This window comes from Manduca sexta, chromosome 9 (genome assembly GCF_014839805.1).
Source record: "Manduca sexta isolate Smith_Timp_Sample1 chromosome 9, JHU_Msex_v1.0, whole genome shotgun sequence".
NCBI lineage: Eukaryota > Metazoa > Arthropoda > Insecta > Lepidoptera > Sphingidae > Manduca > Manduca sexta.
Genome location: NC_051123.1, coordinates 6,840,660 through 6,857,909, shown reverse-complemented (window position 1 = coordinate 6,857,909; position 17,250 = coordinate 6,840,660). Strand labels below are relative to the sequence as shown.

The window sequence follows — 17,250 nt, the reverse complement described above, 5'->3', positions numbered from 1 at the left end:
ATAACATAGCACACAGGCTGCCAAAACTAACACAATGGAGACGCACGTTTGGAACACATGTTACCGTAAAACAACACTGGATCATACGCGGCTGAACACCACCGACTGCCATTGAAATGTGTATGATATTCGCGCATTATCAATGGCATATTCCAATACTTTCACGTGCGCGGCCGAGGCGCGTGCGCACCCCCTCTGCGGCCACGCCGAAGTATAAAAGCCAGCTCCCGCCCTCATTCCGTACAGACGCAAGTTGCACCTCAACATAGCGATTCCTGGAAGATATCAGTCTTCCAGCAGCGCTATATAAAGATACAAATAACTTCATCTATCTCTTATCTTTCTTCTCTTTCACTTCTGTGCTAACAACATTACAAAAATGAAATCCATGGTGAGTACACTCTCTTCAGAACTATGTTTTATTCTAATCAGATATCTTTCTTTTGATTAACATTTATGCAATAATCATAAATTCGATCACGTAAAAACGAATTTTAAAAAGAGCAAAATCAATTCATTTGTTCGCAACATGTTTCAACATTACAGGAAGTTTTGCTATGAACGGGTCTCTTGTATCAATTAAGTCGAGTTCATTGTTAAATCTGAAGTAACTGAATTGTTTTCTAACATCTTGCCCAATATCCTATATATCGAACGACAGGACACCTGACCTCTATAACGCACAATTGCTTATTAACTAAAAGTAGGTGTAAATATTATGTAAATTCCATCTTTTACAACCAATCATTTGTCCAGTGAAATATTCAAGCCTAAAATTTTCTTAGTAAAAAAAGAAAAATATAAATATGAATTCACCAATAGTCTTAACATAATATCGTAAATTCAATAATTATCACTGCGTAAATGGGTATAGAAATACAGGTCTATTATCTGTCTAGTCTGCATGTATGTGCAAAAAAAGCTAAAACAATATAATGTCTCTGTAATAAATAATTAATAATATTACATTGCATTACCACGATCACTGAAACAATGCCTACTATTTTGCAAAATATATCTAACTAAAACAATATATTATCTCACTAAAACTCGTGATATTATTGTTTATAAAAAAATCGAAATAAAAATACTTATTATCTAAAATAAAACAATTGATGAAGATATTTTGCAGCCAATTAAATTAACTTCTTTATTCGTAATAACTGCCTCACTCCGCCCGTAAATAAGATAGTAATCGTCAATTAAGTTTTTATTTTTAATACTAATTTGCGCGGAATAACGTGAGCAACTAGGCTTGTGACGAAAATGAAAAAGTTAACGACGCGCGCACGCTACTTGCGGGTCATTGTCAGCGGGCATTCATTTACTTCGCGGTCTATTTCATAAATGATACCTTTTAATAAATATGAATTAATGGTTCTCTTCTGAATGCGTTATTTATAAATTTTTAATACCTAAAATCGCGTTTTTCGGCAATTTTTTAGCTAAACTGTTTTTGTATTACACAAAATGAAAACTGAATTTACAAAACCTCAAATAAATTGAAACTACGTCATTTCATAGAGTTTGCGAATGTATTTCTTAATTGCTATATTTCAAGTACTTTTACTATCGTACAAATGTCTCGAAATATTAAGTACGCGGGCTGTATATATTTCTCCAATCACGTGATAATAACAACCAACCACTGCCTTCACGCAGTTGTGTTGCCTTTGCGCAAATTCTATGTAAAGTCTCTCGTAGTAATGTGAACTGGTTGAAACGAAATACGTATTTTTGCAACAGACCAATGCGGTTAGGGTAGCCGATAAATTCTGTCACACGAGATTTGTACTAAACGTTGCCATGTGAAAGATATTTATAGGTAGTATACGATATAATATATAACAATAATTCAATATAGAGGTGCTCAAAAAATAAATGGAAGCCAAACACGATGGCACACAAACTTTTAAGTGTCGATATGTCCGAATGTCCGTGATATCAATCTGAATTCAACACCTAGGCCGTCTTGAGCCCTTTAATATTAATTAATTGGTTATTAAAGACAATGAGCGCGTCTGCCTTGTCCTGTGTGATCGATGTCAGAAAAAATACTGGCCAGATACACGTGTTATTCCATATAAGACCCAATACAACATTTATCGTACGACGCAGACCAAATAAAAAATATTGCAAATATAATTTATTACTAAGTTCTTGATAAACATAAAAGCCGGGCTATAAATGGTAATAAATTCTGTACATTTATTGTAGAACAAGAACGGGCTACCTTTGTTATAATTATGCTCACCGGGGTTCATTGTAAATAACCAATTTAATTGCCATTACAATTAGCTTATAACGCGAGATATAAATTTTATTCATTATCATAACAAACACTTAAAACATGAATATACAAAACATACCACTAAATTCTAATAATTAAAGTTATAATTCATTTGCGTAAAGTTTAGATTCAATTCTTTGTTTACAATATATTTTGGTTACATGCACTCGATCTTTTGTAATCATATTAATTGTTATATTATGAACATCCTTGCTTTATAATGCTTAATTAATGTAATATACGTTGCCGTAGGAGGAGCAAAAAGACAGCTTAACATGTGAATTACTACCGTACCGGCTGACTCATCTGCAGCATCCTATTATATATCGATAAATTATATCCGATTACGTTGTGTAAACAGTCGTTGACCTGTAACACAAAGGTGCTAACAGGACACCCACGTTCAGTTTGCAAGCGAAGTGCCCACTGCTATCACATCGTTCATGCTCCATTTATACCCACAATGTCAACCGGCTCTCACTCGCGAGTCACACACCTCTTCACTTACCTTGTCAAACCATTAAGTTGCATTTAAATCGTTCAAACCAGCACTAAGTGACGTTAATTATAGATTTCTTAATATTGTTATGATCGTTTTATCTGAGTTTATCTGCGGCAAACACAACTATAAATGCTTGTAATATTGCAGTTTATGTAGTTTGTAGTTTGCTAAGTATTTTGAGATTAGTTATTGGTCAAATGGCAGTAGATAAACCATGGATAAGTCAAAGTGAGCGACATGGCGCTTAGTGGTTTGGCAGCGAAGGCACACCTAGCAGGGTACGGGTTGAGGCGGTGTCGCTAGCCTCGCCACTCACCACGGCTTTTTGTCTGCATTCCACCGCGTCCAATTTAGAAGGGCATGCCCACGCGCCCCGCACCACTTTAATCGATATTCTAATTACAATTGATACGCCCATCGATAGCCTTCCGCATCTATGTGATTTCAATATGCAATGCCAAGCTCAAGATACAAGACCATGTGCTCGTTATCACGAGTACACTAAAGTCCCAACAGTAGAATATCATTTATTGCCTAACGTAATGCTTTGATATACTTAGTTTGCTCTTCCTACCCTATAAAAATAATACTTAATTGCACATCGCGTAAGGATTGCATCAGCGATCAGCAATGCCCTTATTGGAAAACAACTTTTCCGAAGGTCAATTTCGTAGTTCATAAACATCGATTCGATAGCTTTTATGTTGTCATTACTCGGTTCATACATTTTACAGATTTTTACGTATTGGCAGTGAAGCAGAAAGAAACGATAATTTTTATGTAATTAATGCTGTGGAATTCGCTTTAATCATACCATAAACACAGCGAAAAAACAAACTCAATTATCATAAGTATAGACTACAGTATAATAAATCGATACCGCGATTCGATATTTGTACCATAATCATAATAACTATTTTATTTCGTATAACATTTTTTTTTATGTAAAACTCCGAATGATAAACTATATCTGAGTACGTTCAAAGCGCGTGTTTAGTGTTCTAACAATGTCAAACAGGGTATAATCGAGCTGGTATTTGTCTCGCTATTAATAAGGGCAAAAAATAGAAAAATACTAAAGTGGGTTTGACAAGCGAGGGTAACCACTAACCAGTATGTATGTGAGTGCGAGCAGGTCCGGAAGGTTTGCTTCCTGCTCCGCGACCTTCGGCTGGCCTTCAGGCCTTGACGCCATTCACTCAATGCTCTGAATTACTTTTATAATAATTGCTAAACAGTGGGCGTACATATGTCTCAGTTCTTTGTTCTTTGTCACTTGCGATTTTATCTCTAGATGTTAATGTTTACTATTCCATAGTCACCCAGTTTATATCACCAGTATTTTGTATAATACTTTGCCAAACTTAATGTTAGTAAGACCCTTCTTTATTGCATTTATCGATAATATTTGCAGGTGCAAACTAAGTAGATAACAACCGTCATAAATCATCTTATAACAACAACATTTTCTGTCCATTACATCCATCCTAGTCAAAGTTAATCTACAATGCATTGTGAGTGCATCAATAAAATGAAAACAAATGACGGCCGCATCAACAATCCACATTCTGATCACAATCAAACACGCAATTACTTAGCCATTAATAAACTTAGGCGTGAACAAACACTTATATTTTTTAAGTTATGTCCTGAGTCATGTCGACACGGATAAGTTTTTTCAGTTCAACTTCCTAAAGTCACAGACATGCGTTAGACTTAAATGATTATGTAGAGCATTTTGTAATCACTCGAAATAGTTTTCAAGGGCGGGCAACTCTTTTTTGGTTGAAATTGCAAGCGCGTGTGATTTTATCGTAGCACGTGCAGTGAATTGTGTAAATTGTCTTGCTGTTTCTTTAGTTCGGTACTAAAAGTATTTCCAAACTTGTAATATAATTACTTATTTTAGTTGAAAATGGATTTTGTTATATGTTATTTATGGAATCATCCAAATGTTATTGTAACACTAATATCTGGTGCACGAATGTCTTTGTTTTGTGGTTAAGATTAGGTTTTCACATCTAGATTATATCTTTACCGCAAGCCCTGACATCATTGCGTGAAATTAGGTCCGCCGCAAATTCCTCACTCATGCCCTCATCTTATTTAATTTACATCAAACTTATGGACGCTTGTGATAAACTCCAGAAGTTCTACTTATTAATAAACTTTGCATAGATACTTATTAGATATTAATGTTCTATATACACAAAATAAAATAAGAATTGATGACAACAAATCATAGATAGGTACAGAAAGAGAATTATGAATTATAAGGCAAAGAACAATGTATATTATTGCGTTTCGGTAGTTATAAATAATAATGCTGATCCATTGCTGATCAAAATTAACATAAAACAATAAACTTTGTATTTTATGCCACTATGGGAACCATTTTTAAAAAAAAAACAAATTCACTTAATGATCGGAAACCGAAGCAAATTACGGTAAATTCAGATCGTAAATATTGTACACGCTATAATTTCTGTACTTCCAATTATTGACATACAACATTTAGTTATATTTAATTGGCTGCAGATTAATGAACTGAACTAACAAAACGGATATGACTGTTCAGTACATTCAAATTCCATTATCAGAATAAAAACATTCAACCTTTAAAATTACTTCATAACTACACAAAACAAAGTGCACTGAGTAGATCCCCAATAAAAAAAAGATAAAGACGCATACAGTCGTGTCATTCACATGTCTTTAACATGCATTGTCATCGAACCCAACAACTGATGGTCGTCAATAGTAATATCTACAATTGCTCTAGTCCATAGCTTCCCATATTCAGATGGTCATTTTTGATATAAGGTCTTAGTGTAGTGGCAATGAATTAAAAGCTGCAGACATAATGGCATTCCTCAATAATGCTGTCACTTCAAACTTGTTCCAGTGCACTGCCTTATTTAATGCATGACCTTTTTAAATCAGAAACCGGTAGCAATGATCTACTTGCAGGGTCGAGGCGTAAGGGAATATATTTTAAATATTAAACATTGGGTTTACGTAATGATCTTTGCTTAGTAAGGAGATATTACCTTAGAATTCCGGTATAAATATAACCTCGTAGATTCGCCACGAGAATACATGCCCCTTAAATCAGTCAAAGGCTGACATAACGACGCAGCTACTTAGCATAACACGAAAGGACGAGATAAGGGATCTGACGGACCGCCCACGGCCCACCCCAAGAATACACGTTTCTGCATATACGCATAAAATTGTCATTCCCATTTAAACTTGCTTATTCAGTCAGATTTAACTCTATGTTGATATTTGATATTGCAGACAATTTTACGACGTGCAAGAATTTAAATTCAATTCCCACGTTCAATGTTGACCTACGAAGCCTCGTAAAGTACAATAACCATTAATATGCCTGACATGTGTCCAAAATAACAACGAACGTGAGATCATAATAATAGCACACAAATCTCAGAAACGTATTGAAATTCATAAAGATTATATCTCAATACTGCGATTAAACCGCAATCTATCGAAAAATCGACAATCTATTTTGTTCCGTACGAAATCTCGGTCAATGTTTTGCGTGGCAGTATCGTATTTGTATCAATATAACAATTATTATTAACTTAAGTAAACTTCAACTAGCGCTGTGGACACCTGACCAATACGAAGGTGACTTACTCACTGGGACTAGAATTATGCGATATTATATCAAATTGTCCTAAGCTTAATAAGACCTTAGGAACAAGTTACCACGACTAGCAATTAGATTAGACAGATACTGCAAGCACCAGCTATAACGTTGAATAAAATCTTGTTAATAAAGGATATATACAACACTTAATACCAACGCCGGTTACCATAACTCAAGATCAAATAGAAAGGCTCGCAATTGTTGATAACTGATAAAGTTCGTTGCAACCAAAATCCCACAGTGCAGTAAATCATGTCCTTACTGACATAATAAATAATCCCGTCCGTAAACGTTCAATCAGAACCAAGACATTAATCATCGTTATTGTTTGCAGATTGTAGCTGTTTGCTTAGCTCTGGCGTGCGGCGCTCACGCGTCCGGTTGGACCGGTCCCCCGGCCAACATTGCCCTCTCACAAGATGGACGCAACATCCTCGACACTCCCGAGGTAGCGCAGGCGCGTGCTGCTCACATTGCTGCTCTCAACCAGGCCTCCCAGAACAACCCCAACCCCCACGACGACGGATCCTACGACCCCCGTTGGGACAACGAAGAGTACTGGCAACAGTCTGAAGGCAAATGGAACGGTGCTGCCGCCGCCCCTAGCTGGAACGCTGGTGCTCACTCCGGTGCCTGGAACGGTGCTCCCGCCGCGCCCGCCTGGAACGCTGCCCCCGCTCCCGCATGGAACGCTGGTGCCCCTGCCCCCGTTGCCGAGACCCCCGAAGTAGCTCAGGCCCGCGCCGCCCACCTCGCCGCCCTCTCCTCCGCCAAGCCCGCCCAACAGTGGAACGCCCCCGCTCACAACCAGTGGAACGCTCCCGCTCCTCAGTGGAACGGTGCTCCTTCCTGGCAGGGTGGTGCTCAGGCTCACCCTCCCGCGAACATCAGGTTGGCCAACGACGGTTCCGGCATCTTGGACACCCCTGAGGTTGCCGCCGCCCGCGCTGCTCACTTAGCTGCCCACGCGCAGGTCGCGCACCACGCTCCCGCCCACGCTCCCCAGCAGCACTGGTGAATACCTCTCCCTCTTCCTCTCTTCCCGGGCTCCCTGGAGTGAGCCGGCTCGTAACTCGCGGCTCTGAAGACCGCGTGAGCCTTACGCTCTTGGTTCACGTCGAGGCGTCCTTTCTTTCCTTCGATCTCTTCTCTTCTTTTAGGAACTGTTTAAAGTGCTAGTGCGTCAGTCTGTTTTCCTTCTTGTGGCTTTTTTGTTACTTTTATAAGAAATTTTCTATTGAGCGAACTTTTGTACATAATAAATAATTTGTATGTATGCGTAATTAACGAATTATATGGAACGGAAAATACCCAGTTGTTTAAATTATACAATTACCGATAGCTACCTTTCGTGGACACGTAACTCGCAAGGCTGCTGGTGAAATATCGAAGGCTAATAAACGATGTTTACAAGCGATAATGAAAAATTGAACACAGCACGGTATGTGTTTACGTTATCCACTTCAATTATTACCAATAATAGGCACACTCGCCGCGGGCGCGTTGGTCTTCGTTAGCACTGCGTCAACATAAATTACTGGCACTATACATGATTACCTTTCTAAAGTAATATAAACTACTGTTTGATTGCTTTTTCTGTATCACGTGATATAAAATAGACTCCAAACGAACTTAGAAAGGTAACAATCTAAACTCTAAATAAAGAGAGGGTTTACCACCGCGACCCTAACGTGACACAATGTGATGCAAATACACAGATCTCTAAATAGATAGTGCAGTGTTTAAGTAACATTTTATGTACACAGTAATTGAAAGTAAAATTATTTTATTTTACAAAATATAAGCACACAACAAATATCCACCCGTGTCATTAAATATATCAAAAAATGTGTAGTGAATAATTATGTAATATCGTAATAATGTTATCGAAATTAAAAAAAAAACATTTCTTTATGCAGTGTCCAGATTTCAATACAAAATCGCGAAAACGTTCACTAATACACCAGAACGAGCTTCAACGAATAAGTATCCAAAGTATTGACAACATTTTTGTACATTTTATTTAAAATTTGTTTAATACTTTAATAAACAATTTGTACTTTTTATTGAAATTCATGAACGTTAATTATTAAACGTTGCTCGAAGTTCAACCTGGGAAAGTCACGGTTGGATTAGAAGTTTGCGTGAATGCCAATATTTTGAACTGACCCTAGTTACATTAATAATATTAGTGCATTTCGCAATGGGTTTCATTTTCTATTTAAAAATAGTTTTTGTAGAATTTTGCCGTCTCTAGACCTCTTAACAATAGTTCTCAAAGGGAATTTTATCGCATTGTTAATTAAAAAATACAAGGCGCCTATAAAGCACCTGTGATAAATAAAAATATAATATTAAGGAAAGAAAGACGTTTTTAAGAATTATATTCCGATCAGCGTTACTTGCTGACTACGCAAAGGAACTCATCACATCCAGCCGCTATAACGCGTACATTAACATAATATACAATAAAACTGTCTAATCGAGAACGAAATATTTAAGGTAAGCTCGCGCAACCTTATTAAAACACTTCTCAACAAAATAAATAGACAACCTTTAAAATATATTATCGCTTACGAGTATTTCTCTACGTAAATTCACGCAACGAAATAGCTTTTATAGTTGTTACGAAATTTTATGTGCCTACTGTCTTTTTTTTATTTGTCTTAATATACTCGGTCTATTAAATAAGATATAGAATGAATTTATAAAGACAAACAAATAAAGACATATAAGACGAAAAAAAAGTTATCGTATTTTGTAAAAACCATTTCGTTACAACAAAATGTTATCATGAGTACCAGTTTCATCAAGTACCGAGTAATTTGAAATATTATCAATTAACGTATTTACAGCGGGAAATTGATGGTTTGAAACCATCCATCGTGTAAAACGTAATTACATGATAAGAAGGACCAACGAATAACTAGAAAACATATAATCTAGCCAACGATACCACGAGGCGGGGCCCGGCCGATCTATTAACCGATATAGACCATTAAACGATTACACCCAACCACTACAAATATTAGTCATGTGAAATTACATTACCAGTGCCATATTGGGCGATGCAACGTAAATCACTCCTTTGATTCGCACCGGATATTTCTAGAAAAAATACACTTCAATGCCTCGATTATAATTCTAATTTGATGCAAATGATGGTGTACCCTCAGAAGGAATTTGGAGTACGGCCTCGGAAATCAATCAGTACTTTTAGAAAGGTAAGTGCGTACATAAAGATAAGGTATGCGCAAGAAATAATCATTGTTTGTAATAATTATGATTTAGAACCTTGATTCCTTAGCAAAACTATTGGACAACTCAAAACAATCAAGAAGTGTGGTACTCTAGGGATACAAAACATCCTATAAGGAGCAGAAGTGAGGTAACTTTTTCTAACATAAGTAATAATACCTAATATATGATAATATATAATAAAATTAATAATTACAACATAGGAAAAACCACCTAAAACGGAAACACCGAGTACGCGAGATTACGAAACGCCACATTTTTCTGATGATTTGAGACATTATTTACTAACGTCCACTCTACACGGTCTTCGGTATATTGGAGAAAAACGTCTCACTTGGTTCGAAAGGTTATTAATATTTGAAACATACTTTATAATTACTTTAATATATATAAAAAATATTTTCACTATCCATAAGCACTCAATGACGGAATATAAGCAAAGTTTTAGAAAGCAGATACTGAAGATATTGGTTCAAAAAAAGTCTAAATCTCAAGAACAGCTACGTTATATCGTTCAGTGGTGTCGACTTTGGAAATGCAACATAAAATTGTACTTAGTATATATAAATTATGCACGGCTTATAAATCTACCACTTATAAACAAAAACATTTCAGATTCTTCTGGCTGGTCGCTTTTGGATGCTCGCTCGTGTGCGCTGGTTTTTTCATATTAAACGTGTATGCTAAATGGCGAATGACCCCAATGATTGTGACCATCAACCCAGAGAACATGCCATTGAAAGGGCTACCATTTCCTGCAATTACTATATGCAATGTAAATCAAGCAAAGAAATCTGTCGCTGAACGATATCGAGACTATGGGTAAATATTTAAATAAACTATTTCTATGATTCTATCCTAATAAAAATAACCGACCAAAGCCACAAAGCCATAAGGCACCAAAGCCACATATTTTTTTTTTTAAGTAGGTACAACTCGCCCAAGATTAGTGTGGTGGTTTTAAGATCTAACACTCCAAATACTAGAAGGTGTTCGTCCCCAAATTAGGTCAATAAATATTGCATAGCTGGAATAATTATTCTATTATAACTCTACATTCGTAAACTTCAGGGATTCGGTAGACAAGAAATTACTGCAGAGTCTGTGCACGACTCAAGGAGACACAGAAATATTTGAAGATGACATTGCAGAGAGTGCGAACTGGGATCACACGCGCTCTTTTCTTATTAATGTAAGCTATGTTGTTTATACTTCGCGAAGGCTGTGAAAAGCAATGGCTTAGTAAATAAAATCAACTGTTGTGGTAATAGATTCGAATTAGCTGACTTTTTGAGCTTATGTATATATTCGTTCTTAATATTATATTATATAAGAAAAATTATAAGAATAGGCAGTTTAAAAGGGTTATGAAATGACACATAGCCTTACATTGCCTTTAGAATACGATAGACAAAATGTACACAATTTAAATAACAGGTTTAGTTTATTGGGGACCTTCACTTGCGCACAGTATAATCAAGAAAATCGTATTTAGTACAACATTGGTGTCCAATCTTATCCCAAGGCCAAGGAATTAGGTATTTCTTACAACCAAGCAGATATTACGTCAGTCTATGCCCGAATAAAGTAAAATCATGTGCGGGTCGTTTAGAATGTTTAAGAGGCATTAAATAGAAAATTTATGTTTATTACAGATCTGTAAGTAGTATAATGTATAACTACTAGATATATGTAATCGAAAAGTCGCTTTGTTTTGCATCATTTCCATATTATCATAGGTCATAGAAAAGGTCATACATTTTTTTTCTCACATGAATCGAAACCTAGCGATGGACTTATCAATCCCATACTTTTTTGTATTCGTTAAGTGTTAACGATTGTAGAAAAGCATCTTGATTACAGTCTCAGAACATTATCGGTAGTATAGAAGCCCATTATATTGTGTCCATTACTTCAGGTCACACAACCTTGTAACGAAATGTTGTCACATTGCCGCTGGAATTCAGAAGCTATGAATTGTCAAGACTTATTCAACGCACAGCTGACTGATGAGGGGCTCTGCTGCACTTTCAACGTGGTCCATAGGAACAAAATGTTCCGTAATCCGTAAGAACTTACATTTACTAACAGATAAAAATCATATTATGCAATGAGCTACTTGCCTGATTTAAGATAGTTCTGCGCAAGCGCAGCGTGGGACGACCCCTGGGCGGATGGAGCGACTTGCAACAAGCGACGCATGAGTCAAATTAAAGGTTTGGCTAGTGCCTCTTAAGAATGATGTTTATAATGTGGACACATCCACGCTATTATGGAAATTACATCGTTTCAACGTACTAACAAATAATCAAGATCGATTCGATTTCTTTCGAGGTCGATTCAATTTCATAAGAAATTATTAGAAGATTCATATCTATGCGAATTTTCGAGAGACTGTTGAACTTTGTTTAGCGGTTGTCGATTATCCTTATGTTCCAGGAAAGCCCTAAATGACATGAACATAACATTTCCGTCGCCAGCGGTGGACTGGACGCCGGAAGATGGTTATCCATCAGATGCACCGCCAGATGGATTTCCATGGAGGCCAAAAGGTAATACAAAGAAATTTAGTAACGTGAGATTAAAATATTAAAATTTATATTTTACAATATAAAATTCCGTTTCAGGAATAGGCACTCAACACGGCTTGTCGCTAATTTTAGACGCAAATATTCCAGAGTATTATTGTGCTTCAACAAAAAGTGTTGGATTTAAGGTATTACATCATTTACATAATATATAAAGAAATGTTAGTTACTTTATGACGTCATGATAAGGCGATGTCATGTCACCACCTAGGATAACTAGTCAGGGAAGGGAAAGTTTTAATCTGGAGTAATCAAATAAGATACCTCCGTAAAATAATTTTTCGTTTTTAATATTACCAAAATCTTGCAGATCTTGCTTCACAATCCTACAGAAACACCGAAAATAAGGAACGTAGGTGAAATTTACGGGCCTGGTATAGAAGCACGGGTAGCCATACGGCCAAGGATATTGGACGCTGTTCCATCTCTCCGATCCATAGATGTTACGAAACGATTGTGTTTATTTTCTAGTGAGAAGGAACTGGGTTTCTTCAGGTAAGATAAGACACTGAATCAATATTTAAAGATTTTGAATAAGATGCTAAAAATTTAATACTCTAGATAATTCATTCCCAAAGTGAACCCCCAAGGGTCCACGGGAGACTTGACGGGGGTCTACGTAGGTGTGACCAAAAAATGAGGGTCCACATTTCATAATCGGGGATCCGTGACATTTTTTCTAGTTTGATACTAAAGTACTAAAACGTTGGCTTGACTTTTACTAACAATGCAGATAATATTGATAATGATATAGACAGATAATATTGATAAGGGTCGTAAGAGACACGGTGACCCCAACAACGGTCCAGACGCCCTCCGAGATGGATGGGCGGTAGTTGTAATGCACTTTCTCTGCGAACCCAAAAAAGGGTCCACCGGAATCAGCAAAAATTTTAAATGGGGTCTATGAGAAAAAAAGTTTGATATCTCTGTTCTAGATGAATTATAAAAAAGTTGATCAAAGTAGGTACATCGATTACAGCATAGAATGCGTGGGAATTGTAGACACAGCTTCAGACGAAACTGACAAAAGAAGAAATCTTTCTAGTCTTGATAATATCTCATTTGAATACTTGAAAGACAATCATAAAATAATACAGTACACGGTGTGAAAGCGAAAACGAGCTTAACAAAACAATTAGTTACCGAAGCAGTAATTTTAGTAGCGATTGTGATATAAAGATTGCGGAGTTTAATCTGACACATATCTTCAATGCGTGAGAACATTTTTTAACAATTATTATTGCTTATAAAACGCAAAATACAGATTAGTTTATATGTTTAGTAAATATAAGAAATTATTTTATGAATAACTACTTAATTTTTTTTATCTATAAACCTTGCAACCATGTTTAGTTAGATAGCTTTGGGTATTTCTAAATCTTCACGTAATTTATGACCACATACCAATCAGAAAGAACTTCATTGTGCTAGTACGAAGTATAAACCATTTTTATAAAAGGATTTCCGATGTATTACATTATATATAATCCTAATAATATTATAAATGCGAAAGTTTCAAGGATAGATGTATGGATATATGTTGTTGTCGGATTTGGATGACTTTATTGTAATATTGATTATATGTACATCAGACTAACACATAAACTACAATATCTAATATTTTTTTGTAATTAATAATATAACGATACATCAAGTAAGTCGGAAAAAAAATTATCCCGGAAAACCCATTCACGCGGGCAAAACTGCGAGCAAAAGCTAGTAGAATATAAGACTACAGCTCTCAGTGCGGGACACATAGCTACACCATCCGTCTAAGTCCTGTCCTGTAAATCTTTACGTAAACAAAATCCATCTATGCAAGACGGCACGTCATCGCCATCATAATGATGCAGCAAATCAAGATAACTTAACTATTACGTTTCATAGAACATACACATTGAAAAACTGCGAAATGGAGTGTGAAGCACGCGCCATGTTGGATATATGCGATTGTGTGCTCTATTATATGCCTAGTGAGTATTATTTACAATGAATCGTACTTCTTGCTAATATAAAGTGGAAAATTGAGAAAAAGTCTGCACATTGCTAACCGCTGAACAGATTTTGATGGAATTTACAGATAAACTTAATACTAGATTATAAACACGGTTTTTTATTCCTAAAAAGTACAAGAATTTTACTTTTTTAATATGATATATGAATATGATTAAATTACAAATAAAGTATCATTTTAAATATTAATCTGATGGTTGTATTTTAAAATACTTAAAAAATATTTACATGTTCCTTGCAGAAAATAAAACAACGCGAGTATGCGGTAAAGCCGATGCCAAGTGCTATTCAAATACAACGATACTCATACCGCAAGGTATTTTTTTTTATAATTTTACAAAGTTTGTTATTTCACAATTTTGCATGTTTGTGTTTTTAACAATTGGCGTGTCGTGGGGGGCGACAATCCGCTCTTTGATACATACCCCTATCCCCCTATAACCCTCTACCACAAGGTATCTTTGCAATAAATCTATTTGTATCCATTAGTACTTTTATAACAATTCAAAAGTCAAAAATATACGGTTTGCAGGTCGAGAAACAGCGTGCGAAGAATGCCTGCCAGCATGCACCGAGATAGCCTACTTCGAAAGACAGAGCTCGGCCCCGCTGAAAAGGTTCCTCGTGGAGCAGCTAGCGCGCAGCATAGGCAACATAAGCACCGAATATTTCACGTAACTATAGCCTATGACGAGGACGGACTACCGAGACGAATGTCCGCAGGTTCAAATCCCAAGGGCACACACCTCTGACTTTTCTAAAAAATTACGTGTGTATTCTTTGTGAATTATCACCTACTTTAACGGTGAAGGAAAACATCATGAAGAAACCTGCATACCCAGAGAAATTGTCTATTACGAATTTTCGAGAGGGTGTGAAGTCTACCAACCCGCACTAGGCCAGCGTGGTGGACTAAGACCAATTCCCTCTTAATAGCAGAGGAGGCCCGTGCCCAACAGTGGGACGGTATATACACGGCTGATATTATAGCCTATGAACGATAGTGTGGTCTACCTCACTAATCTAGAATCAAACCCGTTATCTAGTACTGAAATCGACGAAACTATTTGATGTCATAATGCACCTATTTATAAGTTTAGCTTCACGCCAACCATTGGCAATAAATTATTTACTTACTAGATATGATATTATAACATACTAGATTTTGTCTGCGGTTTCGCCCCTGATTTTTTTTTCCGGGATAAACATTTTCCCGAGATAAAAAAGTTGCCTTTAGAACTCAGGAGTAATATAGCTTCCTATTATTGAAATAAACATTTAATCGTTTTCGTTCTTCCTGAGTTTAGGGTTTCCTAACCAACAAACATACAAACAAACTCTTCGGTTTTATATATCAGTAAATAATACATATACTAAAACTATACAATAACAAAGTTAGTATATATATCATGAGAAATAATGGTCATATTATTAAGGGACACAAATTGGTAAGTTTCGAGATGAGAATATAACTGCAATCTTGGATTTATCGCGCATTGCCGTTTAGTTATGCGGTATATTCATCCAAATGAATCAAACTGCTATATAGTTGAGTGGATTCTCAGGTACTATTTTTTTTCCAGAGAGAATATGCTCGTGATACACTTTTATTTCGAAGACAACACGTTTGTGAGATTTACTAAAGGCGAGATATTTGGACTGACGGAGTTTTTGTGTAAGTTTGAAAATTAACAATTCACTATACCAGATTGACAGAAAAAGCACAATTTTTCGTCATTTAACCTGTGGGTCTAGAAATATAAAATTTTACACACGAAGTACACCATAACCTTATATACTTACTACAATATATTTTTTAGAATTTATCTCGTAGATCATAGATAGGATCAGTACGAGCACAAGGGTAGTAAATAATCTTGGTACTTACGTGAATGTCATTATATTAATTTCAGCTAATACAGGTGGCCTTCTCGGTCTCTGCATGGGCTTCAGCGTAATGAGCGCTGTAGAACTTCTTTACTACCTGACGCTGCGAGCTCTATGCCTGGCGCGGCAGCGACGACCGCAACATCCGTTTACTAAATAGATATCATGAAGTAAATGATTAATTGGAACCCTAAAGTCTAAATTAATTAGGCATAAAAATTACATGGATCTATCACAACTATTTTGGTGCCTCGACAATAATTACTACTTTCTCTATATTTATAATAGGAATGTGCGCAAATTATATGAAACAATAATGATATAGATAAATATATATTATCGCTATTTTCACGACTAAGTTATACAATTATATGTTTTAAATAACATACACATGTCACATGCGCACTGACGCCTTTTCTCCCTAAAGGGGTAGACGGAGGTGCAACTGGTGAACTTACATTTCTGGTGTCTCCCATTATGTGATAGCGGGCGAACCTATAGCCATATCGGACACAAATTCCAGACACCGAAGTAATTATTATATATAAGGAATTAAAATTGATGAAATGACTATTGTAGATAAACTAGTGTATAAATAGGCACGGACACAGATAATACATCCTTTGTGCTATTTTAAGATCTTCTAAATTCAAATGCATCAATTTTTCCTTCCAGTTCAAAATGAATTGACTTTTCAAATATCAACTACTTTCAAGTATCCAATCAAGGCGATATCCCGGCATTAGTGATCTAAACAATAGATTCCCAGTCTTACTGAATTGATCTAACGACATAGGTCAGGAGTGGGAACTGGAATTCTTCAGTGATAAATGACAATTCTAGCTAAATGTTTTTTATAAGGTCTTTTATAAGAAATCAGTTCGACTATGTGTAATGTGGCTATGGATCGTGACCACTAAATATTTATAATTTAAAACGGTAGTTTCATCAATTTTGTGTTCATTTATTTTATTATCACGAACTCAATTTAATTCCAATGGTGGACAGTGTAACTTTTAAATAAGGGTCAACTTTA

At 36.1% G+C, this 17,250-nt stretch overlaps 3 protein-coding genes across 4 annotated transcripts in view; 2 read left to right on the top strand and 1 right to left on the bottom strand.

Annotated features, from left to right (window-relative positions):
- The window catches only part of LOC115441332 (mediator of RNA polymerase II transcription subunit 31), a 57,695-nt gene that overhangs the window by 37,410 nt on the left and 3,035 nt on the right, over nt 1–17,250 (bottom strand). For both annotated transcript variants that reach the window (XR_005112124.1, XR_003938460.2), the window contains exon 5: nt 16,216–16,366. The gene's annotated coding sequence lies outside the window, so the exon portion shown is untranslated. The remainder of the gene's footprint in view (nt 1–16,215; nt 16,367–17,250) is intronic.
- LOC115441331 (pupal cuticle protein) lies at nt 224–7,775 on the top strand. The gene is made up of 2 exons (XM_030166081.1): nt 224–391; nt 6,800–7,775. The coding sequence occupies exons 1-2, from the start codon at nt 380–382 to the stop codon at nt 7,481–7,483; spliced, it is 696 nt and encodes a 231-aa protein (XP_030021941.1). The 5' UTR covers nt 224–379; the 3' UTR covers nt 7,484–7,775.
- LOC115441328 (pickpocket protein 28) lies at nt 7,872–16,616 on the top strand. The gene is made up of 14 exons (XM_037436829.1): nt 7,872–9,689; nt 9,773–9,853; nt 9,927–10,069; nt 10,339–10,545; nt 10,795–10,915; nt 11,642–11,790; nt 12,163–12,275; nt 12,351–12,439; nt 12,622–12,806; nt 14,202–14,287; nt 14,569–14,643; nt 14,860–15,001; nt 15,911–16,002; nt 16,241–16,616. The coding sequence occupies exons 1-14, from the start codon at nt 9,618–9,620 to the stop codon at nt 16,372–16,374; spliced, it is 1,689 nt and encodes a 562-aa protein (XP_037292726.1). The 5' UTR covers nt 7,872–9,617; the 3' UTR covers nt 16,375–16,616.

What these genes read in the sequence shown, in the direction of transcription:
- LOC115441328 (XM_037436829.1), top strand. Translation starts at nt 9,618, where the DNA reads ATGCAAATGATGGTGTACCCTCAGAAGGAATTTGGAGTACGGCCTCGG. An exon ending in AACAAAATGTTCCGTAATCC is followed by an intron (nt 11,791 to 12,162) that starts GTAAGAACTTAC and finishes CTTATGTTCCAG; the next exon opens with GAAAGCCCTAAATGACATGA. An exon ending in AACGATACTCATACCGCAAG is followed by an intron (nt 14,644 to 14,859) that starts GTATTTTTTTTT and finishes TACGGTTTGCAG; the next exon opens with GTCGAGAAACAGCGTGCGAA.